The sequence below is a fragment of the Danaus plexippus genome, chromosome 10 (assembly GCF_018135715.1).
Source record: "Danaus plexippus chromosome 10, MEX_DaPlex, whole genome shotgun sequence".
In the NCBI taxonomy this organism is placed as follows: domain Eukaryota; kingdom Metazoa; phylum Arthropoda; class Insecta; order Lepidoptera; family Nymphalidae; genus Danaus; species Danaus plexippus.
Genome location: NC_083543.1, coordinates 8905833 through 8927079, shown reverse-complemented (window position 1 = coordinate 8927079; position 21247 = coordinate 8905833). Strand labels below are relative to the sequence as shown.

General features: G+C 31.4%; 1 protein-coding gene across 1 annotated transcript in view; it reads right to left on the bottom strand.

Annotated features, from left to right (window-relative positions):
• Positions 1-21247, bottom strand: part of LOC116766913 (lachesin-like) — a 37849-nt gene that overhangs the window by 1203 nt on the left and 15399 nt on the right. The window contains exons 2-9 of the mRNA XM_032657057.2: positions 12465-12562; positions 11757-11961; positions 9888-10046; positions 7744-7872; positions 6692-6829; positions 4965-5114; positions 4555-4644; positions 771-869 (exon numbers count right to left, since the gene is read on the bottom strand). Coding sequence (XP_032512948.2) covers positions 771-869; positions 4555-4644; positions 4965-5114; positions 6692-6829; positions 7744-7872; positions 9888-10046; positions 11757-11961; positions 12465-12562 — 1068 coding nt within the window. The remainder of the gene's footprint in view (positions 1-770; positions 870-4554; positions 4645-4964; positions 5115-6691; positions 6830-7743; positions 7873-9887; positions 10047-11756; positions 11962-12464; positions 12563-21247) is intronic.

Sequence of the window (21247 nt, the reverse complement as noted above, 5' to 3'; positions counted from 1 at the left end):
ATGACAAAAATTAAGATAAAATACACACTTATTTGGGTACAGAGGACCCGCTATAACAATGTTATCAAGGCATAATTACAAGAACAAGAATCAGCAATAAAAATTATAAAATTTCTTCAGTTTAAACGTTTACAATATATTGACATTTCGTAGTCAGAAAAGTTCAGTTTAAGTCAAGTGTAATTATAGACTTAAGTGGCCAGCCAAGTAAATCGACTTCCTGGCAGGAAGACAGATAATTAATACACTTCAAGTTTGGTTAGAAAACTCATTTTAGTTCGGAAAAGTTTAGAATTTATATTAATCAACCTGCTTTTCACTTTTTGTTCTAATAATTAATTACACGAGTGAAAAGATCATTCAAAAAAATTTTTCTTTTATATAAGTATTTCTTCTATATTACAGAAATAGATGTTTACCTTTTCTCAGTTTCAGAAAACAGGAAAGAATAAATAATAAAATCAACTTAATTATAACTCTCATTCCGCCAACGTTAATTTTATTGTGATATTTTTGGAGATAACGAACATGAATTTTTCCGATATCGGCCTTAATGTTACTATTCATAAAGGAACGTTTGTAAATATATAAAGACCTTGTTCGTTAATGTTTACACTTCATTTTGTTTTACTTTGTGAACATGTATATTATCATGGGAACAAAAAATGTATCAATATAGATCTGAGAGAGCAAAAGTTGAATTATGGTGACTTTTCATCTGCAATAAATAAATACAACACAGTACACGCCGTGAGGAGTGTTATATTCACCAAGGTTCTGCATCTGGTGTTGACTGAGGACGACGTACGTGTCTTCGCGAGGGTCTTCCATCACCCCTCGATGAAGCTGTTCCAACTGACCGACATCATCTGTATCATGAAAAATTGATTATAATTGTCAGTACCTACGGCTGTAAACTATTCAATCTGAGTGTGTTTGTATATTTGCGCAATAAAATGTTTGTAACTAACTTTAGGACGCGAACGTGAATGAAAACAAGAAAGCTGTCAGTGTTTACTTAAAATAAGTTAAAATAAACAAAGGCGGGTGTATCATTCTAACTGTTCTTGACCTTTATGAACAGAATCTATTAGAATCTGTTTTGAGAAAACGTTGAGAGCGCATGGGACATTACTATTATGTCATGTAAAATTTCCACGCGTCATATACCTAAGACCGTAAATCTACGGTACGTCATTTTGACTTTTGCGAAGGGAAACTGTCGGTTGCTCTTAAGTAAGTAGGTCACCGCGTAATGCATCACTACAAGTGAGAGTATAATAAATACTTATACATAATGCCCGAATGAGTTTGCGGCTTAAAATATTGTTATATGGAACGGTGCATTAACGCCTTTGTTTATTAAATCTAGAAATTATTCATAAGTTTTTGACGTACGGTTTGTAGAGAAATATTGAATATTAAAAAGTACATAAGATACCATAATTCGCAACATTTATTTCTAGTCTCTTAGTTGTTGACTTTGAAGAACTATTAATGTATAGCTTTAATAACATTAAATAGACAGTGGCTACTGTTTTAAACTTTATCAATTAATTATGTTCGTTACCGCTATTTGTGACAAAAAATTAAATGTAATTTGTCCAATTATGTACTTGAATATGTTTATTATTTTAATAAAAAAAAAAATTAAGCATTTGTTCTAAATATATTGACTAATCCGTGAGGCTATTGAAATTAAAAAACGTCCCAATTTCAATAGAGAAAATGACTGGAACCTATTTAACACCTGGGACCCCCTTCTTAAAAATATAAAATCCCATGTCCGAGACCAGACCGCAAAACTGTGGGCATTCAGAGCGGAACGCCAAAAAACATAGAAATCGTTTGCGATATATGATAAATAACAAGACCAACTGACAGACATTCACATCTCGTCTGCCCTTAATACGGTTCCTGCAAAGTAATCGAAACGTTGGGAGTATGTTGACAAAAATAATTATAAATGCTTAGTAAATCCGAAAAATATTAGTTTTATTTCAATGAATACTCGCGAAAGTCTTAGATCTCAGTAGATTAAAAAACGTAATTTTAAAATTCATGTAAGTAATGATTTTAAATGTAATTATAATTTACAAAGTATGAAAATATGAGTCTAATACACATACTGTAAGATAAACATATTTTTAACGTGAGATATAAAACCCTGCTTTAAAGGTCGCATGCAAAGAGTTTTAACACAGTAAAACAAGACTTAAAATCTTTTTGTTTCATAAAAAGGCATTGATTTAAAAGAACGCTCTTGAAATATGAATGTAAACTTTATAACTGTATGTGCTATGAACTACGAGTATATATTAGAATATAAGTTTTTACAAACTTAATGACTACGTTTCTAGGTTTTTGTAAAATGATACCGAATGAAAATATGTAGAGAAGGTGAAAATACCGTTTTTATTGTAAACGAGCTACATCGTCATCATATTAATAAGCGTGTTTTTTTATTTCAGTCCTTTGTTTTAAATAGAATATTTTTTTCTATCTTGAGAAAATACTAAAATATTTTTATTATATCGCAGAATGTATCTAATGTATACAAAAAGCTATAGATTTTATTTTTATTTTTATTGAATATTTAAGCAATAATTTATAGAATTAATGGTTATAAATTTGTGAGTCAGTTTCATGCTCTGAATAAAATTACTATAAATTTTAGAGAATTTTTTTTTGTCTTTTGAAGAACGACACACGTAAAGTCAATACATTATGACATATATATGAGATATGAGGAAGTATACTTAGTTATTTTGTTAGTTGGAATATACATAAGAGTAAGGCTATAGTATATAAGAATGTCTTTGCGTAACGCTCAGTAAGAAGGAGTTAGAAGTTGGTGAAATGAAAATTAAATTGATATTTTTTATAACATTCATATAAAAATCAATTCCATCTCATGTTTTGAAGTTGATATACGAAAGTATGTCCAGTCAACCAATGCCAATATAAAATAAACTATTGGAAGCGGGTGAGGCCACACAAGTGTAATATTTTCAAAAGTAATTTAAAGGAAAATTAAAATAAGATAGATGGCTAATATCACAATTACTACGTTTGTATAACATTATATTGTAAAGAAAATATACAGAAATTTAACAAAATTGTTATCATATTCGCGGCCATGAAAAAAATATAAAAAAAGAAAAATATAAATTAATATATTGTACCTTTAAATATTGTTGTTATAAAAAGGAAACTTCGTCGTCGCGAGTGGCATCCAGTATATCGTGTCTTAATTTAATTGGCAACGAAGTAATCAATACTTAATTGAAACTATTTTATTAAACATTTAATATATTTTTAAACGTTGTAGAGTTCACTTTGAAAATTCTGAGTAGGATTTTATAGTTATAGTCCCATAGTTTAAAATAAAACAATTTTTTCAAATTGTACCGAAGTTTCAGATAAACAAATAAATAATATTTTCAAGCCATGAAACTTTTTATTAACACAAATATTTATTTACACTAATGAAACCCAATATTAATAAAAAAAACAATTTATGAATATGTAAATTATGTATTCGATTGAGATATAGAGATATTTTTGCCACATTTTCTTTAAAAGATGTTGTCTTTACTCCACTTTATGTTACTAACTATAAAACCTTGACCAAAGGATAAAATAAAAGCGAAGCAAAAGATATCCATCGTTCCATTAACTTGACAATGTACCATTATTTCATAAGAAAAAGATTTTCTCTGGGGACCATAAAACATGCTAGGACCCTATGGAGCTCCTGATTTATATTTCTGTTTTTAAATAAAAAATAATTCAATTCAATGTAAGTAACATTAAGACCTCGAAATAAAAAAAAATTCTCATGAATTGTCTTATTTTTCTATTCTATTTATTATTTTGAGAGAAATAATGTGATTGTAATGGTCAAAAATATCACAGTTTTGCGTTTTTTGTAAATAAGAATTGTATTTTCTTCTCTACAACGTTTCGTTTTCGTCTGAATGATAATATTATTGTATTGCGAAAATCATGAAATATTTATTAATAAATAAATTGATAAAAATAAATGTCGCTAAAGAAAATATTTCAACTATTTTGTATAAAGTATTGTTTGTAAGCTTAGTTTATTAAGAAATTATAGCAAAACCTCTTTGCCCATATAAAATTATTTTAAACATTAATTGATTTTTTTTTAATAGAATAAGAGATAAGAAAAAATATTACACTAGACAAGTTACAAACTATGTAATGTTCAAAAACTTATGAATACATACTCAAGTAAAAGGATCATTGACAGACAATAATAAACTAATGTAATGTTAGTGGTAGGGCTTCCCATGCTAATATTAGGCACGCATGTAACATAATAACATGCACAAACTATAACATCCGCATATTTCATACATATCGCCTATATACGTAGCTATATATTTTTGGAAATTTATTTTAATTGAATGATATAATGCTCTTTAATTTATTCTAAATTTCAAAAGTTAAGGCTGAATGTTCAAATACAAGAATTTTTAATAGGTATTTAGAAAAGTTGTAGTAATATTATTTTAATGATATACTCACATGTTGACATAGTAGTGGTGGTCGGAGGTGGTGTGGTCGTGGTTGGAGGCGGCGTCGTAGTGGTGGTAGTCGTTGTGGTTGTGGTCAATACTGAAATAATGTTGTGGCTGTTAACATTAATTTTCATCAAACGAAATTTTATTGATATAAAATACGCAACACGTCCATGAAATTATTTGGTTTACCGTTATTGTATTCGCAAGGCTAAAGGTAATAATTTTATAGTTAAAACTTGTGCTGGAAAATTAAAACATTGTTATGTAATCATATTAATTGGAAGGTTCATCGTGATATTTTAAGGAAATTTACTAAAGTTTCTTTATACAAAAACAAACAACATTTATAATAGACCGAGCAACCGAAGTCATTGTACGGACAACTTAGGGTCCGTTAATTTAAACTAAACTCACAATGTAGAAACATCTCGGCTTGTGCTTTCCCCATATTGTTTTCAACATGACAGCGGTAAGCTCCAGCATCATCTCTTGTCATCTCGCTCACTTGCAGCGTCAGGGTATGACGGTAGCCTCGGCTTATTTTGCTTATTTTATACTTTGAACCTGGATGTCACAATAAGAATTTTAAAATAGCACACTGAGCCGTCTTCGGACCTCAAGTTTAAAATATATTACAGTGTCTTGGCGAATAATATTATACGTTTATTGAGCATGCAAAATTTTGTTCTTTAATTAAATAAATAATTTTACACACTTAAAATGTAGTATCTCTGTAATATGACTTCAATGAAAAGGTTCATAATAAAGCCTAAATATAAAGAATGAAGAACGTTTCAAAATACGCAGGAAGCTTAAATTAAAGGCTTCATATTTTGGCGTAAGTAAAAAGTGCTCTATTCAAGACTAAATTAGTATGCCAAAAGCTGGCTCTATTAAAATGTAATGGGTGAAATTTGGTACAACTTCTCGCATTGCGAACTATTTGCACGTCCTTTGTCTGGCCAACCTCTAATATCCATTGTTTCAGATAGAATATAACACCAGATGCCAAGTAGTACAGTCTTGTGAGGGATTGTATTTCATTAGGGCAATATGTGTGTAAATTGTAGAAACTCATGTTATGAGGTGTAACAATATCGAGGGAGATATTACAATGAAATTGAAATTAAAATTAGATTTTTGTAGGATTAATGTTTATCAATGCAGGCAAATAAAACCTATATTTTATTTACAAATATGGAGATAATAAATTATAAGGATAATGATTTGTTGTCTTCAAAATCACCCGCTAAATTTATGACTTAACTAATAGTTACATTGCAACCATAAATTAAGTTTACTTTATTCATACAAAAATTAAAAAATGACTCAAAAACGACCCTAAACTACAGTTTGGTGAAGAAAAGACTAAATTATTATTTTAAAACTTAACACCAAATAAACTAAGGAAGGTTTTTGTTTTCAATTTAATTGAATTAATCATTATTTGTAAAATAATTCATGTGCCATTTTGTGAGATAGAAAATTATCGGATCATCTATTGTACGAATTTTGGCAGACAAATTCATACAAATGAGGGTTTCATTCAAAAATGTGTAAATAACGAGTTGGCTCCACTAGTGAAATCAATCATAGCAAGAAGCTCCTGGACACATTGGCGAATGGCCAGAGACTTAAACATGACAACCAGTGAAATGATAAATGAGCATCGTGATTATACGGATAAAGACTTTTTAAAATATAACGGAAAATTGTTAAAACGCCTTGTAATGTTCCTCTTAAGGATTTCCTATTCTGACATATTTATATATATTTATGCGAACGCACCTTTGACTGTTGAATAACACTTTCAAATATTCTTTTTGTGTATTAACAGAACGCTTACAAATTATTTCTGCAGTAGCTTTTGTACGTATTACATTTATTGCAAGCGAGTGGGATCAAAACCGCTTCCGATAAAAAGACATAACAGAACAATATGAATCCGAAAACCGATATTCCAACCAATCTAACTCACAATATTGTGTTCCAACTATTTCTATCAATTATATTGAATTACAAATATGTATTTTTTAAATAATAGATTCCGATATACTGCCACGGAGATTTTTTTGGGTCAAATATCTTGAAGTAATAAAATGTTATACATATTGATTTATAACAATATTTATCTATCTCACCGTTAACAAGCCTCTGTTCTCCGTTAAGCATCCAGTATACATTTGGTGTAGGAAATGCTTCCGAAGTGCAAGAGAGCGTCGCCGCACTGTGAGCCAACGCTCGTATAGCCACCCGGCCAGCCCACACGGAAGGAGCGACTGTTGAGATACTTATATTATTATGTCTTTTACCCAACAATTAAAGTGTCTATAGTATATTAGTTTTTCTAGGATCTTTGTTAATGATCGAAATTTATTTAGTTTATTAGTTGGCGGTGGGATAGTAGAGTTTATATAACATAGTCCTGTAATCTATCCTTAACTCTATTTGTCAATCTCTTTGAATGATGTTAAAATCGTATATCTTCTATCTCAAAATCGTCTGTATTTTATTCACATACAGAGTAAACAAGTTTAAATTTAAATATAGTTAGAAGTAAACAGACCATAAAATTATTTGACAGTTTTTTCCAAGTAAAATTTAATTATATTTAAATTTTTTATAATATTTTCATTTTAAACAGCTACTTAGATTTTAGAGCTGATGATATTAGTGAGTTGTTAGTTGTGTATGTAAATGTATATTTTTAATATTCTCTCTTGTGAAGACCACCGGTAATGTTATGATAGCCATCTCCACACACTACTGACTTCGATATATATATTACATTGTGTTTGACAATAAATATCAAATTGGGAATAAAAAACGTAACACATTTCTGTAAAAAACACTTGCAAAGTAATTGAATCGATCGTTTACAATCAAAATGTCAACCAATGTATGGTAGAGTAATTAGAAGATGTAGTAAAGTGTAAATCTATAGACATTACTTTTTCATTTTGCGAACTTAACCTCTACTAACAGATCGCAGGCAGAATAATATCTACAAACATTGGCGACCATGTTTCGTTAGTTTAACGTTAGCCACCCGTTCATCCGACGTGTCCGCACCAACAGAGCGCGTCATTTCCAACTTGTCAGTGGCAATTTCATTTAGGGGAATGCCTTTCTATATCAGCTGGAGTTAAGTCACACAATTTAATTTCGGGACGCGGCTATTGATTGGACTCACACATGACGTTTATTTGTATCCTCTTGCTCACTGACGGAGGAATACCGTTTGTGGCTATACAGAGATACGAGCCGGATGTAACTCGTTCAACTCCAGTCAAATTTAGCCATTCACCGCTGTGTTTTGATACTGAAACAAGATTTTAAGTTTTAGTTTTCTGTATAAAATATTTGATATTTTCATACTAAGAAATATTCTTCACTTATAAGTTACCTTTTAGTAATAATACTAAAGGATATATTGTGGTCACATACAATACAATTTCGTATCGCGGAATGTTTATTTCACTGAAATCGATTATGGGGATAAGAGACGTGGAATTGAATAGTGTCACTCAGAGAAAACGACATGTCTCTTGACAAAAGAATCTCGTATATAAAACGTATTACGTTTTTTTTTTATATACATTCATCAAAGTAAGAATTGAGATAACGGTTATTTACAACAATACTTTCCGTCACAACATAGTCAGTTTTGCAAAGGGAATGAAAAACAAAAACCTGTCTTTATTTGTAGCCATTAAGAAAACGAGGCGAGATGTATTCTGAACGATGTGTTGGCACAGTTTTAACGTTTCAAGTGAGTCTTTAAGAAAATAGAGAAATATATGAGACGGTTACTTTTAAATTGTCATGTGTTTTAAATAGTCGGAAGTGTATTTTCGTTTTAGAGAAATAAATTTGTTTTTAAAATATGTATCAGTAAAATACATAACAAAATTAATATATTTTTGTATTTAATATATTTTTAATATTATATATATTCCGTCGGTATAATAAATATTCCGACATATATCCGTGTAAAATAATAAGATTTAACAAGTCACTACAAAATATTAAAAATATATTCAAAATAATAAATTCTGATTTATCAAATTTATTTACGTTTCATATTGTTTTACTATTGTGATATGCTGTTATGTTTGAAAATGACTCTGAATATAATAAACTAGAAGCACGTTTCTATTGAAGTCAACGACAAACTACAAATGATTTTCAATTGTTAACTCAAATAGACAAACTTGATGAATATTGATTGATTAAACTGCTCTGAAGAAGTTCAGTGTTCGTTGTTAGTTGGTAGCTGAGAAAGTTCCTGTACGGTAATATTGTAATTGCTAAGAACATTTTGAGCATATTACTTGCACAAAATAATTTTTGTTTAAAATTAATTAAGATTACAAAACGAACTGCTCGTAAGTTAATTGAGTTTTTGTTACCTTTTTCGTCGGGTAAAGATTTAATATTCAAGTCGGTGACAGATGACTTAAGACTATAAATAAAATTTCTTATATTTCTCCACGTTTAAAAGCTTAAATAAATTATAAACGCATGCTATAAATATCGAGGTGGTGTTTTATATTTACCATGTAGGTATTTTTCAATAGAAAGAGTATAAGTAGACGTACTTACTTACTTTTTCTAACAAATCGAGAATGGAAGACTCAAAAGGTGGAATAAATCTATTGTGAAAAATAAACAGGTTATGCAAAGAAAACTTTTAGCGTGACAATACTCCAACTTGCAAAAGTTTATTTAAACTCGAAATGCAAATTAGTTGTGTTTACATTCAATTTGCAACCACAGGCGAGGAACTTTTGCTTTGTTTAGCAACAGTAACCGTTAGTTCTGTCTCTACCTATACGCACAATGGGATTGTTTTTGCGGAGCACCACATTATCTAAGCATAAATATCTTTATGCAAACAACAGCCTTAGTTACGTACAAATAGAAGTTAATTTACATTGAACATAAAAACCGTCGCTAACGTAGATAACTAGGATTTGCAAGGAAACTTTATTGATACACCTATCTGGTTTTTTACCGCATCATTTTGTTATTTCATTAAAACTGAACAATTGTATGTTTCTCAAAATAAATTTTCTGATCTGAATGTATTAACAAATTTTAACTAACTTACTCCATAGGAAGTATTTTGGTTATAATATAGAGTTTTAATTAATTGTGTTTATTAATTGATATGAACTATCGTTAGTTAAAAATAGAATAAAATTAACAGAACACTGAATGAAACTACTATATAATTTATTGAATTTAAGTGATAACAAAAAAAAATCTGTAATAGTGGATCGCTTTCCGTACATTCTTATAGAAGGTAACAAACAGCTGGTTATTAGAACTTACTTAAAGTGTGGTTATCAATTTTGAAATGTCTAGAATCTTCCCTTCTCCAAGTCACTGTTGGAGGGGGAACTCCAGAGGCAACACATCGCAGGGCCGCGTTATCTGCTTCCTTGACTATAACCTCGCTGCTACTGACGTCATCGTCAATATCAGGCGGTACTGCAACAAGTAATTCAAATTGAACTGGTTATGATCCAAATTTAATTTTAATTCATTAAAACCGTTTAATATAAAAGTCTAACTTCTTACGCTAAAGATAGGCAGTAGATCTCACTATATGATGTAAATTATATTCCAATACACTCAGTCAATTATGAAAAATATTCTATCAGATTACACCTTTTATATACATATTTCAACATAAAAACTCGAGTGCTTACAAAGGCTGAGTGAATCGTATAAATTGACAGCAATTGAGAAGAATCGATGGGCGTGTAACAAAATGATAGGGACTGCCGTTTGAAAAATGTCCTTTGTGAGAAACATTGAATACTGTTTGCAAATGATTTCCCGATTTTTATATTGTGTTCTGTGATTTTTTCTTTGGTCTCTGATCATGCTTGACTTCACACTCAAGTTAGTTCGTCGCCGAAATAATAAGAAATTGAGAAAGTTAAATGGACAAAATATGCTTTTCTCGGTCGGCTCAACAGTAGTAAGTGAAACTAATAAAACTAGCTTTTCTAAACAGTATGGGTCATAAGCAGCGCATTAAATGAAACTCGAGTGTTTTATGATGACAATGTATTAAATTATTATGATATGTGTTTAAAGAAAAACATTACTTCCTTCGTGACTTAACTTATCATGAGATTGAAATCAGAATCGTCAGCATTTTTTATCTATTTTAAACAATTTTAACCAGTGCAAAGGTGAAAACTAGTAACAAAAAAAAAGATCGAACAGAATTCTTCTCATTGCTTTCTAATTAAGGTTTCGTCAGTTAGTTAAACGTAATTGTTATGAACTAATAAAGTCAATAAGTAACCTGTCTTGATTTTTCTACTTAGTCAACAGTCAAAATTTGATATCTTTTGTCATATAATTCCTTTCAATTTCCTAGTCTTTGATGTGAAATAACAGTTTCTGCGTTTATTAATAAGTGGCGTCAATCAATGATGCTAAGAAATAATAAAACATTTTAAGTAAATATTTAATATCAAATACTCATGATGACGAGTAGTTACAATATTATTTATTTGTCTTAATTTTCTAAAATACAATTAAATGAAAAATTTGTTTTCACTTAATCAAACAAGAATTCAAAACATTTATAGAATTTTGTTTGATCATTTACTCGCTGGTAACAACATGGAAAAGTATTTTTTTTGGTAATGACTTCGGTATCTATATTGAATTTCTACACTTATGTAGTCTGAACGAGTAAAGGACTTTTGGTATTTAATCAAATAAACTGGAACGAGTAGTTCGGAAGAGTTTCGCTAAGTTTATTTCCGTTGACTCGACCCGCTCTTAGTAGTTTCTTGAGGATAGTTTCCAAAATGTTTATCATCGACATCATAAGTTTGAACTGAAAGTTCAGGAAAGCTTTTCTCTTCTATTGCCATGAATTTCGATTACATAAAAGCTTTTTATCTTTTTAAAGTTTAAATCGGCTTTTTTAGCCCGTTCAGCTGTATTTGACTTGCAAAGTATTCAAGATAAATTTTGAAATTCTTTTCATTATTCATTTTTACTTTTTTTCTATTTGCAAGTATATTTATTAAATAAATGCTTATTTCCAAAAAACAAAACAAATCATATATTGTATCCATTTCTTTGAAAGAAAGTTGAAAATATCTTAAAATTTATTAATATTAAGGCTTGAGCGTAGTGTAGACACCTTCAGGTAAAGTGAGATTTACTAACCCACAACCTGTAGTAAATGAGTCTGACTCATCATAGGCTCAGTGTTCACTTGACACATATACCGCCCTCCGTCCGTCGGGCTGACGTCTCTCAACCCCAAGGTCCAGGCTCCGTCTCCATGCTGGACACTTATGCGGTGATTCTTAGTAATTACGTGACCAGCTATCGTTAGAATCGTCTGCGTATCCACTCGTAACCATGCCACCTAGTGAAAAATAATAAATTTTTTGTAATGATTCTCAAGAAAAAAAATAGAAAATTTTGATACCACAATACTATAACTAAATGATAATCTGAAGATATTATGAAAAAGTGATCATTACTTATTTATAATCTTTGGTTTGAGTTCTAGCTAATACAACCCACGAAAAAATATTCCGTCATAACTGACAACCAAAATATCGTTAGCCATAAAACATGCCTTAACAAAGTTAAATAACACTTCATATTCCACAAAGGTCAATTTTCCTTATAAATTATGTACGATTGTTCGTCTGTTGATTAATGGACAAGTTATTAAGGGACGTTTTTTTAATTTCTCAACGATCATGTTTATTCAGTCGCTTTTGATAAATGTTGTGTTTCAAGATTTTTGTTAGGGTCGCGAAGTCTTTTGTTGTTCTCTTACAAATGTCAATTTTATTTTATACTATTATTAAACACAGGCAGTGACAGACAATGAAATCGTTAAAATTTTGTTTAAATCACCTTAAACGATTGTAAGTTATCAACTCTGCAAGTAAGTGCAGCATCTCTGCCGACAGCCACAGTGACATTAGACCCTGGTCCAACAAAACGTGGAAGATCTGGAACAACGAAAATATATAATTTTAATTCAACTCATAGTTTGGTATTATTTTCTTAATTAATAGCTTTAGATTATTCCTGTCAAATAATCAGTGCGGGAAAAACTAAATTGTAAACATTTCACAATATTTCTAAAAAAATATTAATTTTGTTGACATCTATTTTCATAATTTGAATTCTAAAACCCAATTCATTTAATGTAATGACAATTTACTTAGAAAATGAACTAAAATATATATCGTGATAGATATAATATTTACATAAGATTATGAATTGTTTTATTTTGAAAATAATGTCATTATAAAAAATTTAAATATTATAAAATATTTTTGACGATAGATATAATTTTATTATGTCCAGTTACTTTGGAAGGTTTAAAAAAAAATAAAAATATATTTTATAACTAATTTGTTTAAAAGTATAAAAAAAATATCTAACCTAAAGTCAATCATCATAGAAGAACAATGGTATTAATTCTTATATTGTGTATGTATGTATGTGTGTATTACATAATATCATAAATAATATTTTCGTTACCAACTTGTATGTTAAAATTTGTAAAATTTTTCACACATCTAAATGAAAAAGCAGGTTTCGTAAGTTAAGTTTCCGTTCATTCTAATAATAGGTTTAATAGTAAACATACAAACATGAATAGCCTCCTTCCATTACTTAAGTATAATGTGTCATAATAATATGTAAAACTATATATTTTCTTGGTTATGTCAATAACGAAATGTCAATATGAAATGGATATATTGATTGATGACAGCACTTTTATGATATCAATGAACATATTATATTAAGCATATCATATGTACCATATCTATTCTCGTATTGCCTGACACAAATCCCTTAAGAGTTTAATGCTCTTAAGTTTTTATAAGTTCATTGAAATAAAAATCCAAATAATTTTCAAATATTTCATTAAAAACGTACATAAATAACGAGGACACGTGCCTGCGCATAAAATATAGAAAAAGTTTTGTTCTAAATTGTGACGTATATATAAATTATTAGGAAGACTTTCAAAAGTAGAGATTTATTATTCCCGTGTCAGTGATTATGAATTCATGTCCATGTTATGCTATGTTTAAGCAATATTAAGTTTAATACTAAAAATAATTTAATTGAAAAGTTTCGGATGTTTTTATAATATATATATCGAAAGATGATTAAGATCACATTGCATTGTATGGAAAAACTAAGAATTTTTCTTACAAGTAAGAAAATTTAATGTAAAGCTGAATTTAAATTATTCAAGAATAATTTGTTAATTCCGATTATTATTTTCCCTCTCAGTTAAATATTACGACATATTAGAAAAACTAATAGTTAACTAATTTTGCTGAAAATTCCAGTAACGCTAAGGTACTAAAACCTTACCTGACCGAACCCACACAATAATTTACCTAAATAGACCTCAGAGTTTTCCCTTACAATGATATACCATTCTTTACTTGCCAAAAAAATTCCCAAGAGATGGCAAACAATATTTTCTGGGAACAGATACTTTGTGAGGAGGCCGAAACGACAATCGCTCCCTCGATAAACGAGAATCTTGAGGAAGTATAATGTAAATATTCGACTCTATAGCCTACATTTTACAGTTTATTTGTAATATAATTTTAGCGAATTTGACAGCTTTTTGCGAGTATTTAGTAGCACTTGTTTAAGAATATAAAACTCCTGTCCTACGTTTTTGTTACATCTTAAAGTATTTTTATATAGCAATTATTACCAATGGAATGGAAGAGATGAACTCTTAACAAAACCGAAGATTCCATAGTTTCAGATGTTATGTACAATTAGTGGGTGAAATAGTTTCCGATATATTAGTGTGAATGATTTATAAGCAACAAGCTCCACGAACCTGACGTACACAATAATGAAATTAACTCAGTAAGCAACAATATAATGAGTAGTGATTCTGCAGATTATTGGAAATAATTATTTTTCAGTCATGAGAGACCGATGAGTTATCATTTAAAGCCCGAACGAATAAATTATTATTCTCTGTAGGTTTCGCAATTTTGTAGTTAATAATAAGATTTTAATGTTTTTATTACAGTTATAGCTATAAATAGAAAAAAATACAATGTTAATTTTTTTTTTCAGTATTTTTTTCAACTCCCTTTATATATTTTAATATGTAAACAGCGGTAAGTGGATGTTATTCGAAATAAAAAAAATAGTCTTGAAGCTTTACGTTTTGTGCCTTACAAAATGTGGAATATATTAACACAAATGTAAATCTTGAACAAATTGTATAAACAATCTTCATTAAAACTGTTCCATTCGATAAGCTCTTTGATATGCTTCAATTTGTGTTTGCCAATCAACTTTAACAAGTTAGATACGTTTAAATAATTTATCTCAGTTAAAACGATTCAATGGAAACCACATTACAAACTGGAGAACTCGTATTATTTGACGTAAATTATAACAGCATGCAATTAGTGTCAGGATTACTGAAGCCTTTATTTATAACATTCAGCGTTGAATTATATTGATTGAAATATAAAGAAGCGTTGATATATGTTGGAGTTTTAAAAGAAAACTAAATTTGTATCATGATCGATTTTAGCAAAACTTTATTTTGCAATAACTTTTGGAGAAGTTGACAAATATGTAATAGTTATGATATGATAATGCTAATGAAGTTCCATATTTCTATAATTTCTATCAATAAATTATAAATCATGGAACAAATAGCATCACGAATAGATTTTAAGCTCTCGCTTTCCTGAGTATCGATCTCCAGTCACTTTATCATTTAAGCTGTCACTCTGTTGAACGAGTTTGTAAATATTTATTTCTTCAGAGTTAAAGTGCTTCATTTTATTTCATATTGTTCTTATCCTCCATCTCAGTAGGATGATTATAGTGTTTAGATTATTGGGCCGCGATAACACAGAATGCACGGGATTTTGTGACGCTTATACAAAGTGTAGGTATGTATGTATATCTACGTATAGGTTCTTTGTATATGTAAGGATTTAGAGGTCGCAAAACGTGACTTCCGTCAAGAAATTTTCAAATTAATATAATTCTGATTTCATTAAATTTGAAAGTACCTTAAATATTTCTCAATGATTTGAAAAATTATTTAGATTTGTTGATTCAATAATCTAAAAATAAACAAATTTTTTAATTTTATGTTTTAATGATAGTATTATCAACTTATTACATTTATTTTCAAATATAAAGAATAATTTTCGCAGGCATGTAACACTAATCATGATATTATTAAATATTTTAAAACAAAAATATTTTTTTTATACAAACACATAATTTGATTGAACAAAAGAAAGTTCCACATTCAAGATATGATACACTTATTTATATTACCAATAGTAAACTGTTGATATATTACATTGTAAAATGTTATGAAAAGTAAAAAATATTTGAACTACTTATATAATATATCTGAGTATATCCTAATATTAATTTCATTTTTTTTTGTTTTATGACAAACACTAAAATATGTTATTCAGTGTTGTCCCGTGGCACATTCCCACAACGTTGCAAAACAATCAGCTCGTAAAATATTTTTATTGGAGACAAAACTTTTACGTCCCATTTCGTGACGGACGAGATACAAGTTCCGAATATATCGTCAGCTATAAAGTTTCTTATTACACAAGCAATTTTTATTGTAATATGAATTTAAAATGTTGTACATATAAGAAACCAAAAACTAATTATGCTCTAACTATTTCATAAAGGAAGGCCTTTTGTTTTATTCTGGGGTAATAATTAGATCAAAATAGGTTTCACTATTAATTGTTTTTGTTAAGACAATTCAAATGAAATCAAATTTAAAACTTTGGTCGCGGGTCGCGAGTGCTGTCCTAACGATTACAACAACTCGACATAAAATAACAGTATGATTTATCCTGTGATTATAAGAACTTCTTCTTCTCGATGATTGCAATAACCTTGCTCGTAACGAAAAGATTGTTATCTACTTGTATCTGTCAAAACTTATTCTCATTACGGACTCTTTATTCATTCTGCGGTCTATACCGTGTTAAAATAGAATACAAAGGTTTACGTCCAACATTATTCACCTGTCGCACTAAATATGTAATGTACACCAAAACGCGTAATCAAAAAGGATTTAGCTTAAATAATTTGACAACGGTTGGACTTTCCCTTTGGGGCGTAAAGTAAGTAACATTATCACTATATTGTGACATATTTCGATTCAAATCTATTGTAATATAGTGTATGTAATTATCCTTCAATAATGTATAATTTTTTTTTGTATATTAAATTATCTTGTTTAAATTGCTTCTTGTTATAATAAACTAACTGCACCCCGATGTTTTACCACATACAGTTAGAATCTTTGATGAAAATTAATTAGTATCATTTTGCACACAGTTCAAAATTACAGTAGGATTTTTATTAAAGGAGATCGTAATTAATTTGTTTAGAGCCCTTCGCTCTGAATACAACGAAATTTTATTTATTTGTGATGCCAGAGTCTACTGCAAATTTACTTCTATTGTTTAATATATTACAAAGCGGAGATTTTTGTGAACATTAATAATCCATGAAACCCAAAAACTAACTTTAATGGTTTCCTTTCTGTTTTTCTCAATATATTATAATAAAATAGTTTGACTCGTCTAATTAATATTCATTTTAATCAAAATAATGAAATCTCTTATATTATGCATGATTTTAACGCTACTAGAATTAATAATTATCTCGTTAAGAATTTCATAACTGTCCCTTTTTCATTTAAAAAGAAACATATAAATTTTTGTAAAATTAAATTAACAAATTTTCCTCCAACATTATTTTAACACAACTATAAGTCTCTTTATTCTTCATAATCTCAATATAGAATATAGTATTGTATGTCATTGTGTAAGGTTTCTTATCCAGTATCAGTGACTTTTAATAAATTCTTGGAACTTTGCCTCCTTTGTGGTGGTTTTATCAAAGCAAAAATATCATTATTAAATTTCCTTTCTCAAAATACATTGCTTTAAAATGATGAAATTTTACTACAACTTTAAAAGATAAAATACGACTTAAGATAGTTCTTTATCTAGAAAATTTACATATTATATAAAAGTTTTCATTTGTAAAACGTATATAAAATTTTAATGAAAAAATAAAAAAAATTAAAGGAAGGTTGTAAATATCTAGTACATTTCTTCTTTTCTTCACAAGTAAGAAAATATCAAACCATTTCATTAAGTAAAATTTAATTTAAGTTTTCAATATCAACTCTTGGGTACATCCTAATCCTAACGTGACCGAATCACTATGATTTTGAAACCGCTCGACCCATTAATTTACCTTCGAATTCATCAGTCCTTTGACAGTTTGAGCAAAAGCTTAGGTTGGTTTGATTTACCAATTACACACAGAGTTTTCAAAAACCATTCAGTTTAATTTGTAAAATTACCCGAGAATTTAAAGTAGATTGAAATTTAAATGCGTCAGTGAAGTTCATAATTGTTTTTAAATTAAAATTAAGGCTTATTTCTAAATGACGCATCAGTTAACTAGAGTATATCTAATTTAAATAAACTGGGAGAGCATATTTATTAAAGATTTCATTCAAACAACAAAGGATGTTTTTGCTTGGTATTTAATTGACAATTTGTATAAAGGCGTTTGATTTTAAATTTTTATTGTTATTTTTTTTTTGTTGTCGGGTTGTAAAATCCTCATGAAGCCCCACCGCCATGGAGGAAGGGCGAAGGAGACTGTCAGACTCTTACTGACTAAAAACCAACCCGTGTTCCTCATGTACCCATGTGTCAGAGGGGCCGGTATCGCCGAAGCATTCGTGGCTACCCCCGACAGGTATTGACCCACCGAGGGTCAGGTGGAACACACGCCGCCGCCTCGAAGCCTACAGCTGTTTTTGGACGATATGATGCCCCGAATCTGCCGTCCACAGGCCGCGCTCTACGGTGGCCGGAATTCGGCCACCCTTCGGCGCCCAATGCGTATGCTGCGGGAGGGAAGATATAAGGCAGCCTCTCTCTCCCTTTCCGCCAACTCCTTTGCGAGCATCACAGCCTCGCAAAAGGTGGCGACGGCACACCACCCTGACTCGCTCGCTACCATAGCACACACTACAGCCGGAAGCGAGAGATTTCCCGCATCACCTACGGCCATGACCAAGTCACGGCGCTGCTCGGCCCAAGCTGGGCACTCCGCCGACGTATGCAGCGCCGTATCGTTGCGGCCGTCACCACAATGGTGGCAATGGGACGTCTGCTCCCGGCCTATGTGACAATGGTACTTCCGAAAGATCCGTGTCCGGTAGCTGCGTTAGCTGGAATCTGAGGGTGCCGTGGCTCCTATTGAGCCACTCCTCTAGAACGTGTCTTACCGCCGCTACAATGGCGTGTCCCACCGTGGGTTGCGCTAAGCGCGTCTGCCTCTCCGCCACTAGGACCTGGCGGAGCTCCGCCCTCCGTGCTTCAATCTGTCGAGGCATCAGGCGTTCGCCTCGCTCAACCGCCACCAATAGAGCGACGCGAGGAGCTTTGCTTCGAGGTCCCAGGGAGAGGATCCGGCTAGGAGGCTCGCTGCCTCATAGGAGGTTGTACGGTACCCTCTTATGACCCTAATAAACATCACGCGCTGCGACCTTCGCCTCTGTCTATACTGGTGCGGCGTATAGCGCCATCGACCGTAAGACTCCCATGTAGAGTCTCCGGCAAGAGTAGTCGGGCCCCCCCAGGTTGGGCAGCAAGCGTGAGAGTGTAGAAGCGGTGACCAACAACCTGGGGGCAAGCCGTGTAAAGTGCGGCCCGAAGTTTCACCGACTGTCGAGGATTAGTCCAAGGTACGTCATCGTCGACTCGACAGTGATGAAGACCCCTCCTACTGTGATACTGGACCTCGAAGGCGGCTTCATCCTTGGCCCATGAAAACACAGGGCCTCAGACTTGTGCAATGCCACCTCTAAGTCCAGCCGCCGTATTCTACCCACGACATGCGCGACATCAGCAGTCGCGCGTATGGCCGCTTCACAGTACGACTTTCCACGCGCTGTAACTAGTGCATCGTTGGCATAACAAACGACTCTGACACCGTGGAGAAAGGCACCGCATAGAGCCCAGTCGTACCCTACATTTCACAGTAGCGGCCCCAACACCGAACCCTGCGGAACGCCGCACGACGTCTCTCGCAGACCCCATTCTTCTCCACCCGGGTACACCACAGACCTTTCTAACAAATAGGCCTCGACAATGCGTTGTAGGTAGCGCGGCACCGCGTGATACCGCAGCGCCTCTCGTATGGTACTCCAGGGCAAAGTGTTAAAAACGTTGGCGATGTCGAGCAACACGGCCAAGACCACTCCATCCCGGGTTACCACATAGCCACATAGCCACATTAAAAGGATTGTTTTGTTATTGTACTTATAACTACAAAAACTATCCGATATGGACACAAAGGAAAGGGGTATGAGGGTTTTCAGGACTATTATTTTTTTAATTAGGCACACATGTAATACCACCCTTCCCCAACGGTTTGCAAGAGGTAGTATAATCAAGTCCGAGACAACATAAAAAGAAATATACCTCTTAAATTCTCTTTTTATGATATTAAATGATTAATGTGATTAGGTAGTTAACTAATTAAAATTATTAAAATCATACTGAGATCTAAGACTTTCGCGAGTATTCATTGAAATTAAAATAATATTTTCAGGATTTACTACGCAATTTTAATTATTTAAACTACTTACCTACTCACGACGTTTCGGTTTCTTTGTAGCAACCGTGATCACGGGAAGACGGGATGAGAATGAATGAGCGTAGTAAAGCCGCAAAGAATTAATTGTATTAAAATCGCTTTTTTAATTGAACTACGTATTTGAAAAGTTGTACTTATGAGGGGAAACAAAAATTGGACAAAATAAATAATAATTTCCATCTGCGTATTAGAGTTCCGAATTTTAACATCCAATCATTATAATTATGAAGACATGTCAAAAACCAGAGATAATGTTTATTTAAACAGTAGAATATTAATTGTAAAGAGTCAGCTGAGTTCTGTCAACCTTTACTCACTCAGTTCCTACTGTAGACAGGATGTACTGCGACATGCGATTGACGGACAAAACAAGAAAAGTTACAAAGGTTTTGCTTGCTTATTGCATTGCATACAAATAATTGCTGAGTTTTAGATATCAAATTAGTGTTCTTTCTTATACAACGTTAGGTAATTTGTAAGAAATTAAAAATTTTAAATAATACATGTTCAGTTTTAAGCCGAAAAGAGGAATTTCAAAACCTAACGTAACACTTTGGTTCGTCGTTTTTTAAGATAAACTTTTTATAATATAATTCTTGGCAGGTATATTTTAAATACGTAACTGTCAGATGTTTGACAGGTGTTCAAACAGAATGAACACCTTCAATACCGTTTACGAACATATCGTAATTTGTAGGTAACATTGTATATATTTTTTTGCTTTAATTAGAGTTATTTTAGTCGGAAGTAAAGACTATATTATTACAATCCACGGTCTATGGTATTAAAAAGAAACTATATCTCTAACCTAACTCCATGGTCTAAGTGATATCTTTGACATGACAGGACAACGTCTGTCAGATCTCCTTGTTTGAAAATAAATCAAACCATGAAATATATTATTAATATCCAATTGTTGCCATTACATTTTACGGTTAACACGA